General features: G+C 39.4%; 1 protein-coding gene across 1 annotated transcript in view; it reads left to right on the top strand.

The window, feature by feature from the left end:
* LOC108271311 (A disintegrin and metalloproteinase with thrombospondin motifs 7) overlaps window positions 1-16,397 on the top strand; it is an 81,293-nt gene that overhangs the window by 54,511 nt on the left and 10,385 nt on the right. The window contains exon 23 of the mRNA XM_017478813.3: window positions 3,618-3,783. Within this exon, the coding sequence (XP_017334302.1) occupies window positions 3,618-3,783 (166 nt within the window). The remainder of the gene's footprint in view (window positions 1-3,617; window positions 3,784-16,397) is intronic.

Raw genomic sequence — 16,397 nt, 5'->3', positions numbered from 1 at the left:
CTTTAAGTACTAGGCATCTACAGTAGGCAATTGTGCCATTGTGATTTACTTGAGTAAGTGTGATTAAACTGATGCGAATTACAAACTGACAACTACCTAGCAATCTTTTGATAGCTTTCAGGACCTAATGTTATTCAGCTCCTTCTAGTTAGAAATGTAGCTGCTGTTTTTTCTTCAAACTTTTTCATTAAGTCCAAAGTCTTGTAACAAATATTCAATTTACAAGTTGATCGGTATTACAGGAAAAAAAAAAAAAAAAAGTTCAGTTCTGTTCATGTTTTTTTTTTTTTTTTTGTGGTTGTGTGTGTGTGTACTGCTTTTAACAATCGGTTTTTGTGAATACCTGGAACATGCTGGAAAAATATGTCAGTTTCACTTCAGAATATCTGAACAAATCCTGTATTTAGTATCTGGAAACTAGGTCCAGTTTCTACTGACTCAACTGATACCAAACTCGGATCAGGTTTACGAGGCGTTCAATTTCGAGGTGTTCTTGTTTGAGTTTCAGTCTGGATTCTGTCCAAACATCTTAAACACTTGCAAAATTTTACACTTGAAATATTTGAAACACATTTAAATGTTTCTTAATTGTGTGTTTGTGGAAATTATGGTTTTTGATTCTGAGCTCTAGTAATTCTAGCACGTACAACACTGAGCTAAAGCCCAGGATTTCAACCAAGGCATAAGGATGAAATGTTTTGCAGTGAAACCCGTAGACCTTCCAATTTGCCCTTTCTGAATGTATGGAAGCTTTTCCATTTGCTCTGGGCAACACTGTTTTTGCATGTTCATTTGCATTCCCAAAATATTTTAACCTGGGTATGACTGTTCTTCTGATTCTTCAGATTGGCAATGCTTTCCCCAAAGATGCTATCAAAGTGGAGGAGTTTGTCCATTGTCAACTCTGCTAGCTACTTTAGCTAGTTGCTATTCTACACATAGCATAACCGTTACCTTTACATTTATTTTAGTGTAGACGTGTGGCCAAAAGATTCATGTATTTTTATTATTTTAAAATCATGACTTGCTTCACTGTTTTACATCTTTTAAAATCAGAGGATAGAGATCTGTGGATTAATGTACCAATCATTTAAAGGGAGAATCAAGATGCATTTAAGAATGTGTTTTGTTTTTTTTGTTGTTGTTTGTTTGTTTTTTGTTTTTTTTTAAATCCCTAAATTCAAACTTGTTTTTCTGCTTGCACACCCTTAAACAATACAACTCGGCATGTTGACTGAGTCAGAGGCATGGAAAACATTGCTCCTTACTAAAGTAGTAAATAGTGTGGGAGATGAGAGTCTGGCGCTCTGAGTCTGGCGGATTGTTCCATCTGGAATTAAATGTAGTGTCTTTTAGTAATTGTTTATTGGACTGGACAGTTATTCCCAAGACTGTTGACCTTCTTTTAAGGAAGTTGTTCAAACACTGTCTGAATTCCAAAAAAAAAAAAGGGCGTACTGTAGATAGAAAATCTGTTAGTTGGTAAATTCCCATAAATAAACACTGGACTTGAATGATAATGCAACATAATGTGTAAATTGCTGCTAAATCTCAGACTTACCCACCATCCCACCATAATTCCATGACCTACTTCAGCCTTCTGTTATGTAAACAGACTTGCAAAACCCTCAGTGCTGAATGAACAATTAGTGTTATGTGGCAGGCGTCTAGACTTTAAATCTACACTGTAGGCATATTCAGAGAGTTCACTGATAGTTAGAGTTATAGAGTCGTTCCAGTCCTTGACGGATAGCTTACATAACTTTTACCCCATTTCCCTGGAGAGGTTATGAAAGAAGAGGGGCATTTCTGTGCCATGGATCAGTAGAAAACTCGTCTTTATGAGTGTGTGCAGTCTGGCTTAATGTCTTTGGAGTTTAGCAGTTTGAAGACGCCATTAGTGGCTTAATGACTTTCTGACTCATGGTGCCTTCTCAATAGATTTTCCTCATCTTTGTGGACTTTCTAACTCTAATAGCATTGCCTTTGGCCATGTCCTCCTTTCTGCATACATTTTATCTGCTTCGTGTTTATGCAAGTCAAGTCAAGTGGGTTTTTATTGTCATTCCTCTATATATCGTGTATACATTGGAATGAAATGGAGTTTCTTCAGGACCATGGTGCAACACAGAACAGTACGCAAGACTACATAAAGTGCAAATACACAACAGTGTGAGACGAGTGCAAAACAATAAATGCACAGAGCAAAACAATAAATACACAGGAAAGTAAATACACAGGACAATAGATATAGATGCACGTGGACTTGTTATAAATGAATTAGCTGTATAAGCTTCCAGTGTGCTGCCCAGTCCTTAATGACCAGGTGGTAGCGGTAGTAATTACGTATAATGAGCTAGTTAGATACAAATGAGTACAAGATCTTGTAGCATAGTGGTGATGTAGCACATTGTGTTTGTCCCCTTGATAAACAGTCAGCGAGTCACTGACGAATGTTTTAGATGGCCATGGGTGACAGTGGCAAGGAAGATCTCAGGAAAGCAGGAAAAATGGGCAAGTGTCCCATCATGTGGACGGCCGGGTGCATGTGCGTCACTTAGGAACAGATGGCACCAGGATGCAGTAAGCGAAGAAGGCAAGCCAGCGCAGGCAGTGTGATGCTCTGGGCAATGTTCTGCTGGGAAACCTTAGATCCTGGCATTCATGTGGATGTTACTTTGACACCTACCTAAACGTTTTTGCAGACCAAGTACACCCCTTCGCAACAGTACACCCTAATGGCAGTGGACTCTTAACAGCATAATGCATCCTACCGCACAAATTGTTCAGGAACGGTTTGAGGAACATGACAGAAAATTCAAGGTGTTGACTCGACCTCCAAATTCCCCAGATCACAATCCAATCATGCATCTGTGGGACGTGCTGGACAAACAAAAGTCCGATCCATGGAGGCCCCACCTCACAACTTAGAGGACATAAAGGATCTACTGCTCACGTTTTGGTGCCAGATACCACAGCACACCTTCAGCGGTCTTGTGGAGTCGACGAGTCAGAGCTGTTTTGATGGCACAAGGAGGACCTACACAATATTAGGCAGGTGGATATAATGTTATGGCTGATCAGTGTATATTTACTTATATGACCATTTTGTACCAAGTTCAGTTTGTGCAGTACAAACATCTGGCACAAATACACAGTGTGGCATAAGAACTGTATTTCAAGCTTTGCCAAAAATACTGAGGCAGAGAGATGCTCTGAAGTCAAATCTGAGCAATCAGTTTGGTGAGTCATGCTGGGTGTTGATTACACTCTGTAAAAAAAAAAAAAACAGGCTTTAATTCAGAGAGCTGCATTTAATCCCTCTCCATGTCATCGTCCCTCTGGAGATTTGTGTGCTCCGGCTTCTATCATGCGGTGAGTACACACACCGTTCAGCATGAACCAGGTTGCATAGTTGCATAGATACGCTGTGTGTGTGTGTGGGGGAACTTCAGCTTTTAATTAGACCTGCTCTTTGATCAGTGTAAAATCCTCCCTCAGGGAAACTTGTCATGTGGATATATTTTATGTAACACAATCCTTTTCGATGCTTAAAAATATTACTAATAGATCCATGCAAATTGGTTAACAATAAAGTGTGTGCTGTGTTTTGGCAGTGCTCAGTGTCCTGCGGTGGAGGCGTACAGCACCGTCTGGTCAAGTGTGTGAACACAAAGGCAGAGGAGGAAGAGGAGAAGGACAAGGAAGCCCAGTGTGATCATGAGCCCTGGCCAGAGAACACCCGCCAGTGTAACCTTCAGGACTGCGATAGCGCCTCGTCTGGTGAGCGATGCACTGTATTATCAGCTAGCTATGAAATCATTACACTCAACTCAATACATTCAGTCAATGCTATCAGGGGTCTTTTTATATTAATAACAGTTAGAAATGTTATTGTGTTCACGGGTACTTTAATGAAGTAGCACGCATATATTTATTTTTTTGCATACCTCATTTCCCTTCTATGTTTTTTAATACCTACAGAGGTTACAGTTTCCAGAAGCTATCACTGATCCATATTTCCGTTGAAGCAAAATACCTCCATGCAGCTTTCATTTACATTTAAAGCAGGTGGTAATAATACAGTGACATACCGTGGTCTACTTTTACCTAACCGCTCTGTGTGAAATGATTGCATTTTAATGGAATGCAAATCATCAGACAGTGGAGCAAAAACCAATTTAGCAAATCAGGAAATGGCCGAACTGTTTCTAATATAATTCAGTTCATTTACACTGTTTCAATACAGCACTCATTACGTTGATGGAATTTTTATTAGAAAGTTGAACGTTACAATGATTACAATCAACAAAGTTTGAGTCTACAGAAAGCTTTTAAGGTAGATGAAAGGCCGTTGGGATGTTAGGATAAATGTCTGGTGCTGCACTTGGCCTATAGTCATCTCAAGTTGTCATCACAGGCAGTGGGCAAACCTTGGAGTGCTTTGAAAAGTCATACTGTATTTTGTATTGCGTACTCTGGAAGGCTTTTAACGTTATACGGACACACAAACTGCTTCTAGCTTTTTTCTTCCTGTTATCTGTAAATGCCATCTGAAGCTACTTTGACAAATACCTGTGACATCACCAGACGCTGGGATCCTTCCTTGTATTTCCTCTTGACTGCAGCTGTCATCATTTCCTGCTTGTTCTTGGGGTGTTTTACATGCAGTTTTGTCTACAGCAAGTGCTTATTTGGAGTCGGGTCAGGTGATTGACTTGGCCATTACAGAACGTTTCACTACTTTGACTTAAAAATGTTTATCGACATACGTTGGGTCATCGTTCATCTGCACTGTGAAGCACCGCTTAATGAGTTCTGATGCATTTTGGCTGAAGCAGATAATATAGCCCTATACACTTCCGAATACGTCTGGCTGCTTATGCCAGCAGTCACATCAGCAATAAATACAAGGGAAGTAGTTCCATTGGTAGCCAAACATTCCCATGCTATGAGATAAGGCAGTATGCTTTTGATCATGAGCCGTTCATTCATCACCTAGATAAAGATGGGTTCCCTTTTGAGTTTGGTTCTTCCTTATATCATCTCAGATATAAGATGTTTTTGACTACATCTGGTCTTCTTGTTTCTGAGGCTTACCAATGATTTACATCTTGTACTTATGCACATCTGTACATAGGTACAGCTTGCACATCTTGAACTTATACAAGATTTACATCTTCCATCCATCTTCTATACCGCTTATCCTTTTCAGGGTCACGGGGAACCTGGCGCCTATCCCAGGGAGCATCAAGGCTGTCCACACTCTGGACAGGGTGCCAGTCCATCGCAGGGCACAATCACATATACACTCATGCATCCATTCATACACTACAGACACTTTAGACATGCCAATCAGCCTATCATGCATGCCTTTGGACTGGGGGAAGAATCCGGAGTACCCGAAGGAAACCCCAGCAGGAGACACAGGGCTACGGTGGGACTCGAACCCCCGACCCTGGAGGTATGAGGCGAACGTGCTAACCACTAATTTAGCCCGATTTATATCTTGTACTTGTACCGCATATGCTTACCTCCTGAAGGGTGTTCTTGATCTGGCCAATTTGTGTGACCCTGGTGTTCCTGAGCTCACTAGTACGTTTCTTTCTTTTTTTAAAAAAAAATACCATACCTAATGGTTTTTGTTATCTCTCAGATGGGTTTGTTTAGATGTTTCCGCCTAATGATGGCTTGCTTCACTGGTAGCGACAGTTTTGGCCTTTGAAATGCAAATGCCACACTTGAAATCAACTCTAGATCTTTTAATAATGCGAGAATAACACACACCTGGCCATGGCACAGCAGAGTAGTTCCCAGAGTTGTCCAATTACTTTTGGTCCCTTAAAAAACGAAGGGGACCACATATGAAAAGTGCACCACTTAATCAATTTGGATGTAAATACCTCTTTAAATTAAAGCTGAAAGTCTTAAGTTCAGCTTCACTATACTGTGGTAGACAGCTAAAATGACTTACTTGGTCAGTGTGTAAATATTTATGGGCCAGACTATAGGTTTTCCCAGGCTGCCACACACAGACATTGTAGCCATTTATACTAACAATTTATACAGAACCAATGCGTTCCATTTTGCCTTTGGTTTAATTAAATAATCTGTCTCAGCTGTCGCTGATTCATGTGGTGTTTTCACTCTTCGGTGAGTCAATAGCTATAATGGACACTGCTGTGTGAGCCCAAAACACTGCTCGTCATATACTCAGAGACGGTCATGGAAAAAAGTCATTCAGAAATCTGAAAAGAATCTGCAACCCTTTCACAGGTTCACAGAATAGAAGCAAGTCCAAGCGATCAGTTTATGATTTGGGACTCCTTGCTATAGCTATACAGGAGAAAACTATGCTTTAGGCTTTTCTTTTTTTTTTTTATTATCTAAAGCCAAAACCAAACATGAACAAAATTCACCCAGTGGAAAGGGCAATTCACTGAACAGGAAAGTGCACTGGAGATGAAAGATGCTGTTTTTTTACTTTTACTTTTTGGCAACTTTACGTGAACTTTGACCTGTGAGTTCACAAAACTGTCTATAGAAAACAAAAGGGTGACTATTTTTCATTTCTGTGTCGACAGACAGGTGGCTCAATCATAAAAATGTAGCTTACATCTGCTGTACGTCAGCATTTAAAACTTCATATCACATAGGCGTACTTTATCATTTTCTTTTTCATTTATCGACCTATGGGGGCATGGTTAGCACATTTGACTTGCACCTTCAGGGTTGGGGGTTCGAATCCCGCCTCTGCCCTGTGTGCGCCCGTGTTCTCCCTGTGTTTCGGGGGTTTCATCCGTGCACTCCAGTTTCCTCCACCAGTCCAAATATATGCGTTGTAGTCTGATTGGCATTTCTAAATTGTCTGGTGTGTGTGATTGTGCCGTGCAATGTGCTGGAACTTAATCCAGGGTGTCCACTGCCTTGTGCGCAGAGTTCCCTGGGATACCCTCCAGGCTCTCCCTCAACCTTGTGTAGGATAAGCGGTATGGAAAATGGATGGATATTGATCTATATTGTGTTATTTGATTTGTTTGTTTTCTTTTCATTCAAGTAATAAAAGTGGATTCCTGTTCTTGGCTGAGAGGAGCTGAACCTCAAGGTTGAATGTGTTTTGCATGCTTTTCTACTCATCACAGTTGTAAAGAGCGGTTATTTGAGTTACTGTAGACTTCCTGTCAGCTCAAACCAGTCTGCCCATTCTCCCCTGACCTTTCTCATCAACAAGGTGTTTCCACAAGCAAAACCACCGCTCACTGTATGTATGTTGTTTTTTGACACCTTTCTATGTAAAGGTTGTGTGTGGAAAAACCCAGCAGTTTCAGAAATACTCACCTTGGTCTATATCTGCATGCTTTGCACTTATATATGTCTTGAGCTCCTGCCTCATGATTGGCTGATTGGATAATCACATGAATGAGCTGACCAGTGTTCTTAATAAAGGGTCCATGAGCATATACTTCTCATTCATACTTCATTATTATGTGCGACACTGGGCATGGAGAGCACTTGGACTTTTCAAGCACTTGCAGTATGTTCATTTTGTAACAGCTGTTTAAAATAAGCTCGTTGATTATAGACCCAAATATTTCAGTTCAACACCACATATCTGATCAGTTATGCTGTTGGCATCCCATCCACTGAAATGCTCTAGGGGTTTTTGTGGTAAAATTCAGTTGTTTTTTTTCCATTCCTGCTAGGAGTTTCTTGTTAACAAAGTTGGCACTTTGTAAATAATACAAATCCCTGCTGCATTCCTCTACCAGACACCATCAGCAAGTGTGCCTCACAACATGCAGATGTCTCGACATGGCTGTTATTCCTGCAAGCCCTGAGAAAAATTGGTTTGTCTCTGTGTGATAGAGCTGTGATGCTGTGTGTCTGTGTGTATATGTACTTTACGTTCCACACAAGCTTTGCGTAAGATCAGTAATCAGTGCCTATTCATGTGATAATTCTCCATGGTTCATTTTAAACTGATTATTATCAATTTTTTTTCTATTTTTTTCCCCCAAAAAACGTTTACTTTCTAAAATAAATTTTCTAACACATGATATTTACCGTGCGGATCTTTCTAATAAAGTGATGGTAGTAAGTAGCATTATTTTTCATTGGTTGCCATGGTAATGAGTCTTTATAGGTCATATATACATTAGAGCACAGTGAAATTCTTTTCTTCACATACCCCAGCATGGGGTCAGCCATGATACAGCATACAGAGAGGGTTAAGGGCCTTGTTCAAGGGCCCAACAGTAGCAGCTTGGCAGTTCTGGGGCTTGAACCCCCCCACCCTTCTGATCAGTGACCCAGAACCATAACCGCTAAGCCACCACTGCCCCATGTTTGGCCACTCATAACTGTTTCTCCCACCAGACTTGAACAAATCATGGGCTGAGATTATATCTGTGTATAAAAGGAAATCCAACTGACAAACTAAATGACAGATGTTCAAATGAATATTATAGAGCTCAAATTTAAAGTTCTGTTTTTTAATACCGTTGCTATTGCTCCTTCTTTGTCTCCGTCGATTCGTTTGAATCAATAAATGAATCATTTTGCTGCTATTTAACATACAGCGGAGGTCCTGTGTAGAGTGTAATGTCTTAAACAGTTTTGATCACACTTGTACAGCTGTGCAACAGATTTCAGTTTTAACTTGGCAGCATTGTTTATATTTTCCATAGGAATGCTGAATGATTAATTAGAACCACCTAAGAAATCAGTCTCCATTATCTTTCTTCATTGCCACAGAGATGATTACTTCAGGTGGCAAAGACAGACAGGTGGTCAGGCAAAAACCCCAAATCAGCCCAGATCAAAAACCATGAACGAGAACGCTGAGACAAAGTTTTGGTACATCAGATGTAAAAACCCAGGGCTGAGTAGATACTTCTCAAAAAAAAACTGAGCATATGGTAATTGAGTCCAGGCGTGTGTACCAGATCAGTAATCTGGTGGCTGTGGATGTGGCATTAAACGAGATGTTTGGGTGTTTAGTACGTGGCAGACATATTTTTAGGCCACGTGATGGAGTTCGACGCTGACAGATTTTTTGCACACCACTGCCATTTCAGTTATTTTTCTGGCTGTGTTTAGACTTTCTCAGAAACGTTATATCTCCTGACATCTGATTATTTCATAAATATAAAGAATGACTCGTTCTGGCTCCAGGGTTGCACTTAGTGAAACCTGTAATTAGGCAACCATTTAAGCGGCTTAATTTTTGCAGCGCAAACATGCATTTAAACAGACAGTTAAACCCAGTATTCAAGAAGTGACTTGTAACATCCTATAACAGCTCAACGTCCAGTTGATTTTTTTCTTTTAAATATATAAATGGTTGACAAATGAAAAGAAAATGGTGGCTCCTGTCATGCTGTGATTGACATTTATTTATATTGCTGGCCATGATTTGGAATACAAACTTCACAATCAATACAATGTTTTTTTTTTGTTGTTTTTTTCTGACTGATTGCATTTATCATATGCAGAAACAGTCCTGATGGGTGTGGCCTCTTCCGGAATACCATATGGCACGATGGTTTACTGTGTTTTTGATGAGGATGAAAATTATGCAACTCGTACAGTATTTCATGGCATTCACACTTAGCAGATCTCAGTTCAAGTGAACACTTATGAGGGATTTTGGAGCGAAGGGTTAGGCAGTGCTGTCCACCACCACCATCATCAAAACACCAACTGAAGGAATATTTCTAAAGGAATGCTCTTCATCACTGCAGTAGGAGAATTGGATATCTCCTATTGACAAATAAACAAAAAAAAATCATCATCATTATATTTTTAAGAGAGTATTTTTAATGGTCAATATGTTAGGAACAGTGATAAAAATCTAAATACTGCAAATTAAATAGCACAGCAGACATTTTAAGCTAATATTTTTGAAGTGTCCAAAACCTTCACCCCAAAAAGGCTGTGAAAACAGAGACAGTGGTGGCTTGGTGGTTAAGGCTCTGGGTTACTGAGCAGATGGTCATGGGGTCAAGCCCTAGCATGGCCAAGCTGCTGTTGTTGGGTCTTTGAGTGAGGTCCTTAACCCTTTCTGCTCCAGCAGTGCTATATCATGATGACCCTAACTTACTCACATGCTGGAGTATGTGAAGAAAAGAGTTTTGCTGTAATGTATATGTGATTATTAAAGACTCATTATCATATATCACACTTGCTGAGGAATCACTACTTTGAATATTTGCTCACACCTTGCATTTAGGCCATTTTGAATGAAGTATCGTCATTACGTGCGAGCTGTACAGCCTCACATCCTTTATAGATAGTGGAAACACTTCCATAAAATATATTCACAGGAGCTTTGTAGTGTTGTCTAATTTCCTGAAGTGATGCATACCCATTGTTTCATGCATCTGCCCGGGAGCCTGTTTCCTTTCCTTTTGTTAATACTCGATGAGTGTATACACTTTTTTTAAAAAATCTTTTATTTATTTATTTTTTTTCTTTTACACTTTTTTTTCTGATAAAGACGGTGTTTTTCCCCTATGGCTATTAAAAGCACTGTTTTTCTCTTATTCGATAACAGTCGTCAAGCTGTACGTATTCTTAAGAAGCCAAATCTTGACGCTGTGATCTTTCTAATTTCCATCTTATATTCACCACACAATTTCTATCTAAGGTTTTGCAGAAATATTACCCACCAGCTCTGTTCATTTTTCTTTTCTTTTTTTTAAAAAAAAAATCAGGAATAAAAGACTTGTGGTCACGCTGAAAATAATGGACAAGGAAAATAATGTACAACATTATAGATTTATTGGAAATATTATGTACAACAATGTGGTGTGATGCAAACCGACATGAAGTAGAACTCATAACAGTTCATATACTTGGGCTTTTATTTAGGAGTTGTCGTATCAATATTAATGTGTTTGGCATCTGCAATTTTGGAGCTTATTTTGTGTTTCAAACGGAGCAGAGTGATGCAATAACAATTCCTTTGAGAGATGCCGGCCTGTACTTGTCACACACTTCACGGAAACCGTCCCTACAGTGAAGGGTTATCTCTGGAATGACAAATAGTCACTGTTCACTTCCTAACAATGTTTTTGTCAGTGCTATTTGAGTAATAGCCTCCTTAGAGGATCCAGATTACATTCTGATGTTGATGTTTTTATTTATTATTATTTTAAAATTTATTTTCTTACCTTATCAATCTCATAAGGCACCAATCTTCCCTTTCCAGCATATTTCAATTTTAATGTCCAGTTCTGTTGGGAAACGTAATACAAGGCCAAGAATAAACACAAGGGGAACTTCATATATCCTGCTGGTTCGGCCTTTCCTACAGGATGTGTGTGAGAGTGTGTATGTTTGGGGGGGAGGGGGATGGGTGGATGGGGTGCACAAGAGCTGGAGATAAATGACCTGTGTGGATGGGTGAGGGTCAAAGGACTTTGTTGTGGAATAAATGATGCAAATGCAGGATGTGTGTGTGTGTGTGTGTGTGTGTGTGTGTGTGTGTGTGTGTGTGTGTTTATGTGCATTTTTAAGTGAAAATCTCGTTCACACACTCCAGTACTTTCCTACATCCACAGCTATCATTCACCTTCCTGCAAGGACAGGAGGATTCAAGGGTATACTATTCTGTCAAAAGACAAATATCATCTACCTTGTACAATTATCTTTGTTTTTTTCCCTCATCACATTTGAATGAAGAATTAACATAAAGCCCTTGTGCATCTAATATGGACCCTTCTTTCTTTCTTTCTTTCCTTCTTTGGTAATACTTCACATCAGAGAGTGTTTAATGGTACAGTGTCATAGTTCCAATATTTACAACACTACACAAGTACTCTGGACGTTCTTAAAAAGAAAAACACCGAAACGCGTGAAAAGATTGTAATTGTCGCAAAGCAAGGAATAAAACACTTGTTCTAGAAAAATAATCAGCAAATTACTGTTACCCCAAAGTTGATGGTTTTCCTATTACACCACTTCCTGAGTTGTATTACTCTTATACTGCAGAGTTCACCAAAGCTGCTCATTTTTATTTATTAATGGACATTATGCAGTATCTTCCTTTTTATCCATTTATATTTGAATGAAAACAAGTTTGTTTCTGTTGTCTTTTACACTGACCAGCCATAACATTTAAAACCACTGACATGTGAAGTTGACTATCTCGTTAAAAGGCGTGGGACACATTAGGCAGCAAGTGAACAGTCAGTTCTTGAAGTTGATGTGTTGGAAGCAGGAAAAATTGGCAAGTGTAAGGATCTGAAAGACTTGACAATATCTGACAAGGGCCAAATTGTGATGTCTAGACGACTGAGTCTGAGCATCTCCAAAACGGGAGGTCTTGTGGGGTGTTCCCAGTATGCAGTGGTTAATACCTACCAAAAGTGGTCCAAGGAAGGACAGCTGGAGAACCTGTGACAGGGTCATGGACGCCCAAGACTCATTGATGGTTGTCGCGAGCGCGCACTAGCCCGTCTGGTCCGATCCCAAAGGAGAGCTAGTAGAGGGCAAATTGTTGAAAAATTTAATACTGGCTATGATAGTAAGGTGTCAGAGCACACAGTGCAACATGGCTTATTGTGTACGGGAGAGTCTAGCCACAGACCGGTCAGAGTGCCCATGCTGACCCCTGTCCACCTCCAATGGGCACGTGAGCATCAGAACTGGACCATGGAGCAATGGAAGAAGGTGGCCTGGTCTGATGAATCACGTTCTCTGTTACATCATGTGGACGGCCGGGTGCATGTGCATCATCAGGGGTATAACCCAGCCTGGGCATTATGGGCTGTAGCCCTGAAGATTTTTTCTTTAGCCCTAACTAATTCTCTACTGGGAAACGAAGACGGCAGTGTTGTAATCTTCAGTGCACGGAGTGTTGTATTTTATCTTCAGTGAGCTGAGGCAAGACTAATCAGACAGGGTTTACAGGAAATACTCGTGTCTTATTGGCTGACAGGTCTCAAGTCTGCCAAATGCTAGCTCACAGTCAGTCAGTGTGAGTGGAAAATGGATATACACCGAGCTACACAAGATTCAGCAGGTGGATTTAATGTAATGGCTGATCGGTGTATGTTGTTACATCTATAAAGAGTCATTGCCTCATCATCCTCCCTTTTATTCTCTCTCTCTCTCTCTCTCTCTCTCTTGAATTTAAGACAAAATAAACACAGCTTGCCATATTCCAGAGAAACCTCAAAGCACAAAGACCTCTGTCATGGGGGAAGATGTGCTGTTACTTTAATATAAATATGTGGGAAAACAGACTGATGAGTGAGCAGAACAGGCTCGAAATGCACGCACAGAGGCACAGACGAGATTCAGCTAGAGGAGATTAACTAACAGTACGAGTACGTATGCACTAAAGTAAATGAGGAACAGATGAGGAGGTCAGATGGTGGAAATCTTTTGTTTTTCCTTTTCTTTCCTTATGCTTTATTCCTGTATTGTTTTTTCTTTCTTTCTGTGCCTGCTCTTTTTCTTTTTACTGACTTTCTTTCTTTCCTTTTTTCTTTCTTTCTTTCTTTATTTCTTTCTTGGTCATTCATGCCTGTTCTCTATTTTTCTTTCAATCTTTCTTTCTTTCTTGGTCATTCTCTCCTGTTCTCTATCTTTCTTTCTTTCTTTCTTTCTTTCTTGTTCATTTTTGCTATTTCTTTCTTTCTTTTCATCCTGTTTTCCTTTCTTTGTTTTATTCATTTTTTCCTTTTCTTCCTTTCATTTAGTATTTTTCATGTAATTCTTTCTTTCTTTCGTTCGTTCTCGGTTTATTTCCTCGCTTTCCTTTCTTTTTGCATTCTTTTTTTTTTTTTTATTTCCCTTCCTTTTTTACTGTTTCTTTCCTTTTGTTTTATGTCTTTCTTCTTTTTCTCTCTGCCATGCCTGCTTTTTCCTTTTTCTTTTTCCTTCCTTCTTTCTTTCTTTCTTTCTTTCTTTCTTTCTTTCTTTCTTTCACAATGTCTATTCCTCTCAAAAAGTTCAGTTTGGTTTTGTTGTTTAATATCGAAGGCTTCAAAACACTCAGCAAGCAATGAAGGTTTTTATGTATTAGTTAAAAAAAATAATAAATACTTTTTTTTTTTAAAGGAAGATAGTTCAAGAAAAGAAGTTACTCTAGACTGAAAGGACTAACTCGATATCGAGTTTTGGTTCTTAACAGATGATAATGATCACTTTATAGTCGGCGCTTCAGCGTGTTATGTTTAATAACTATTAGAATTTTATAAATGCATGGTATCACAGGAATAAAGATGAAAGAATGTGGTATGGGAATAGGGATACTGAGGCATATCTCGGTTTCATAAAAGAATGGCATTTTCAAGCAGCTACAGATTTGTTTCAGTTTTAAATGTCCTCCTGCTAAAAAAAAACACACATTTCCATCCATCGGTGTGTATGCGGCTCTTGTTGAGACTTTACGATTAATCCACTTCTCTTTCATATCTCCACATCTGCGGACTTTCATCAGCATCCTGTACTGAAATAGATCTGACAGCTCACAATAGATCGGTCCCAGCCGCAGGAGGCCACGTCCCAGAGTGTGTGTCACTGGGCAGGAAGGGGTGCATCGTGGGAGCTCGATATAGCTGTGACCCCGACCCTGACCCCGACCCCGACCCCTCCTCTCTGTCAGCGTAGTGCATGACCTGGCAACATGGGAAAATTACACCGAATTTCAAGTCTTGACATGAATGAATCCTTCTGTCGGCGGCGTTAGAAGTTACACATGGAGGAACTCTTTAACTATAAATAAGCCTTAATGACTTTCTAAAGATGTTTTTTTTTTTTCTCTGGAAATATAACACCTCTGGAAAACAGCTCTCTATTTTTGATTGAAAAGAGAAATACATATTACATACATATTAATACATTCTTCCATTTGTATTTATTTATACTCCCTTTAGAGTGCGTAGATGCATGATGAACATTTCTGAACTTGTATTTCTCAGCGTTCTACATTTCATCAGCATTCCTACTCTACTGTCTCCTACATCAGTTATTCAAATGCAGCACAAACCATGACCTCTGTGATTTCTACAAACCTCCAGACATGCAGCCCGCTCTGCCCCTGCTTCTGCCCCTGCTTCTGCCCCTGCTTCTGCCCCTGCTTCTGCCCCTGCTTCTGCCCCTGCTTCTGCCCCTGCTTCTGCCCCTGCTTCTGCCCCTGCTTCTGCTCCTGCTTCTGCTCCTGCTTCTGCTCCTGCTTCTGCTCCTGCTTCTGCTCCTGCTTCTGCTCCTGCTTCTGCCCCTGCTTCTGCCCCTGCTTCTGCTCCTGCTTCTGCTCCTGCTTCTGCTCCTGCTTCTGCTCCTGCTTCTGTTTCTGACATATTACTGCGTTTTTAACTCCGGCCGTCAGTTTTACAACTCTTTCAGAACTACCATTTATATTCCTTCTTTCTTTCTTTCCTGGTCATTCTCGTTCTTTCTTTTTCTTTCTCTTTGTTTTTTTTTTTTTTTTTTCATTTTCTTTCTTTTTTTATTCCTTCTTTCCTTTTACTTTCTTTCTTTCCTGTTCATTCTTGTTCATTTTTCTCTCTTCCTGTTTTTTTCCTTTTCTTTCTTTCTTCCTTTCTCTTTGTTTTCTTTTTACTTTGTTTTTTTCTTTTTTCTGTCTTTCTTTCTTGTTCATTCTTGTTCTTTATTTTTCTCTCATGGTTTTTCCCTTTTCTTTTTTTTCTCTCTCTCTCTTTCTTACTTTTTTGTTATTTTCTTTTTACTTTCTGTTTTTCTTTCTTTCTTTCTTTCTTTCTTTCTTTCTTTCTTGTTCATTCTTGTTCTTTATTTTTCTTTCTCTTCCTGTTTTCCTTTTCTTCCCTTTTCTTTCTTTCTCTCATTATTTTTCTTTTTACTTTCTGTTTTTCTTTCTTTCTTTCATTCTTTCTTGTTCATCCTTGTTCTTTATTTTTCTCTCTTCCTGTTTTTTTCCTTTTCTTTCTTTTTCTCTCTCTCTCTCTCTCTCTCTCTCTCTTTCTTCCTTTCTATTTATTTTCTTTTTACTTTGTTTTTCTTCTCTCTTTTTTTCCTTTTCTTACACAACACTTTAAAGCATACTGTTATAGAACAGTCATCATCAGGGTGGAGTTACGCAGCACATCACAGAGCAGCGTTATCGTCTATACCCTGAGTTGATTATTATTTTTCAAAAACAAGATCAGGCAGCGGTTAACAATGAATAATATTGTAACTCGAACTGCTGGCCATCTCTGTGTCGGAAATAAAAAGGAATGATGGGGTGTGGTGTTATAGGGAAATAGAACAGCGCTGTAATAAGTGGAATATCCTGAACTTTGCAGGGATTTTGAGACACTTGATTGAAAAATAAATCCCTGCTCAGAGAAAAATTCACCTTCTCAACAATGACATGAACGTAAACGGGAACTTTTGTGTATTTGTTGATACGGTGAAGTTTTTGG

This window comes from Ictalurus punctatus, chromosome 10 (genome assembly GCF_001660625.3).
Source record: "Ictalurus punctatus breed USDA103 chromosome 10, Coco_2.0, whole genome shotgun sequence".
In the NCBI taxonomy this organism is placed as follows: Eukaryota; Metazoa; Chordata; class Actinopteri; order Siluriformes; family Ictaluridae; genus Ictalurus; species Ictalurus punctatus.
The sequence above is the reverse complement of the archived record's forward strand: the minus strand, read 5'-3'. Positions and strand labels throughout refer to the sequence as shown.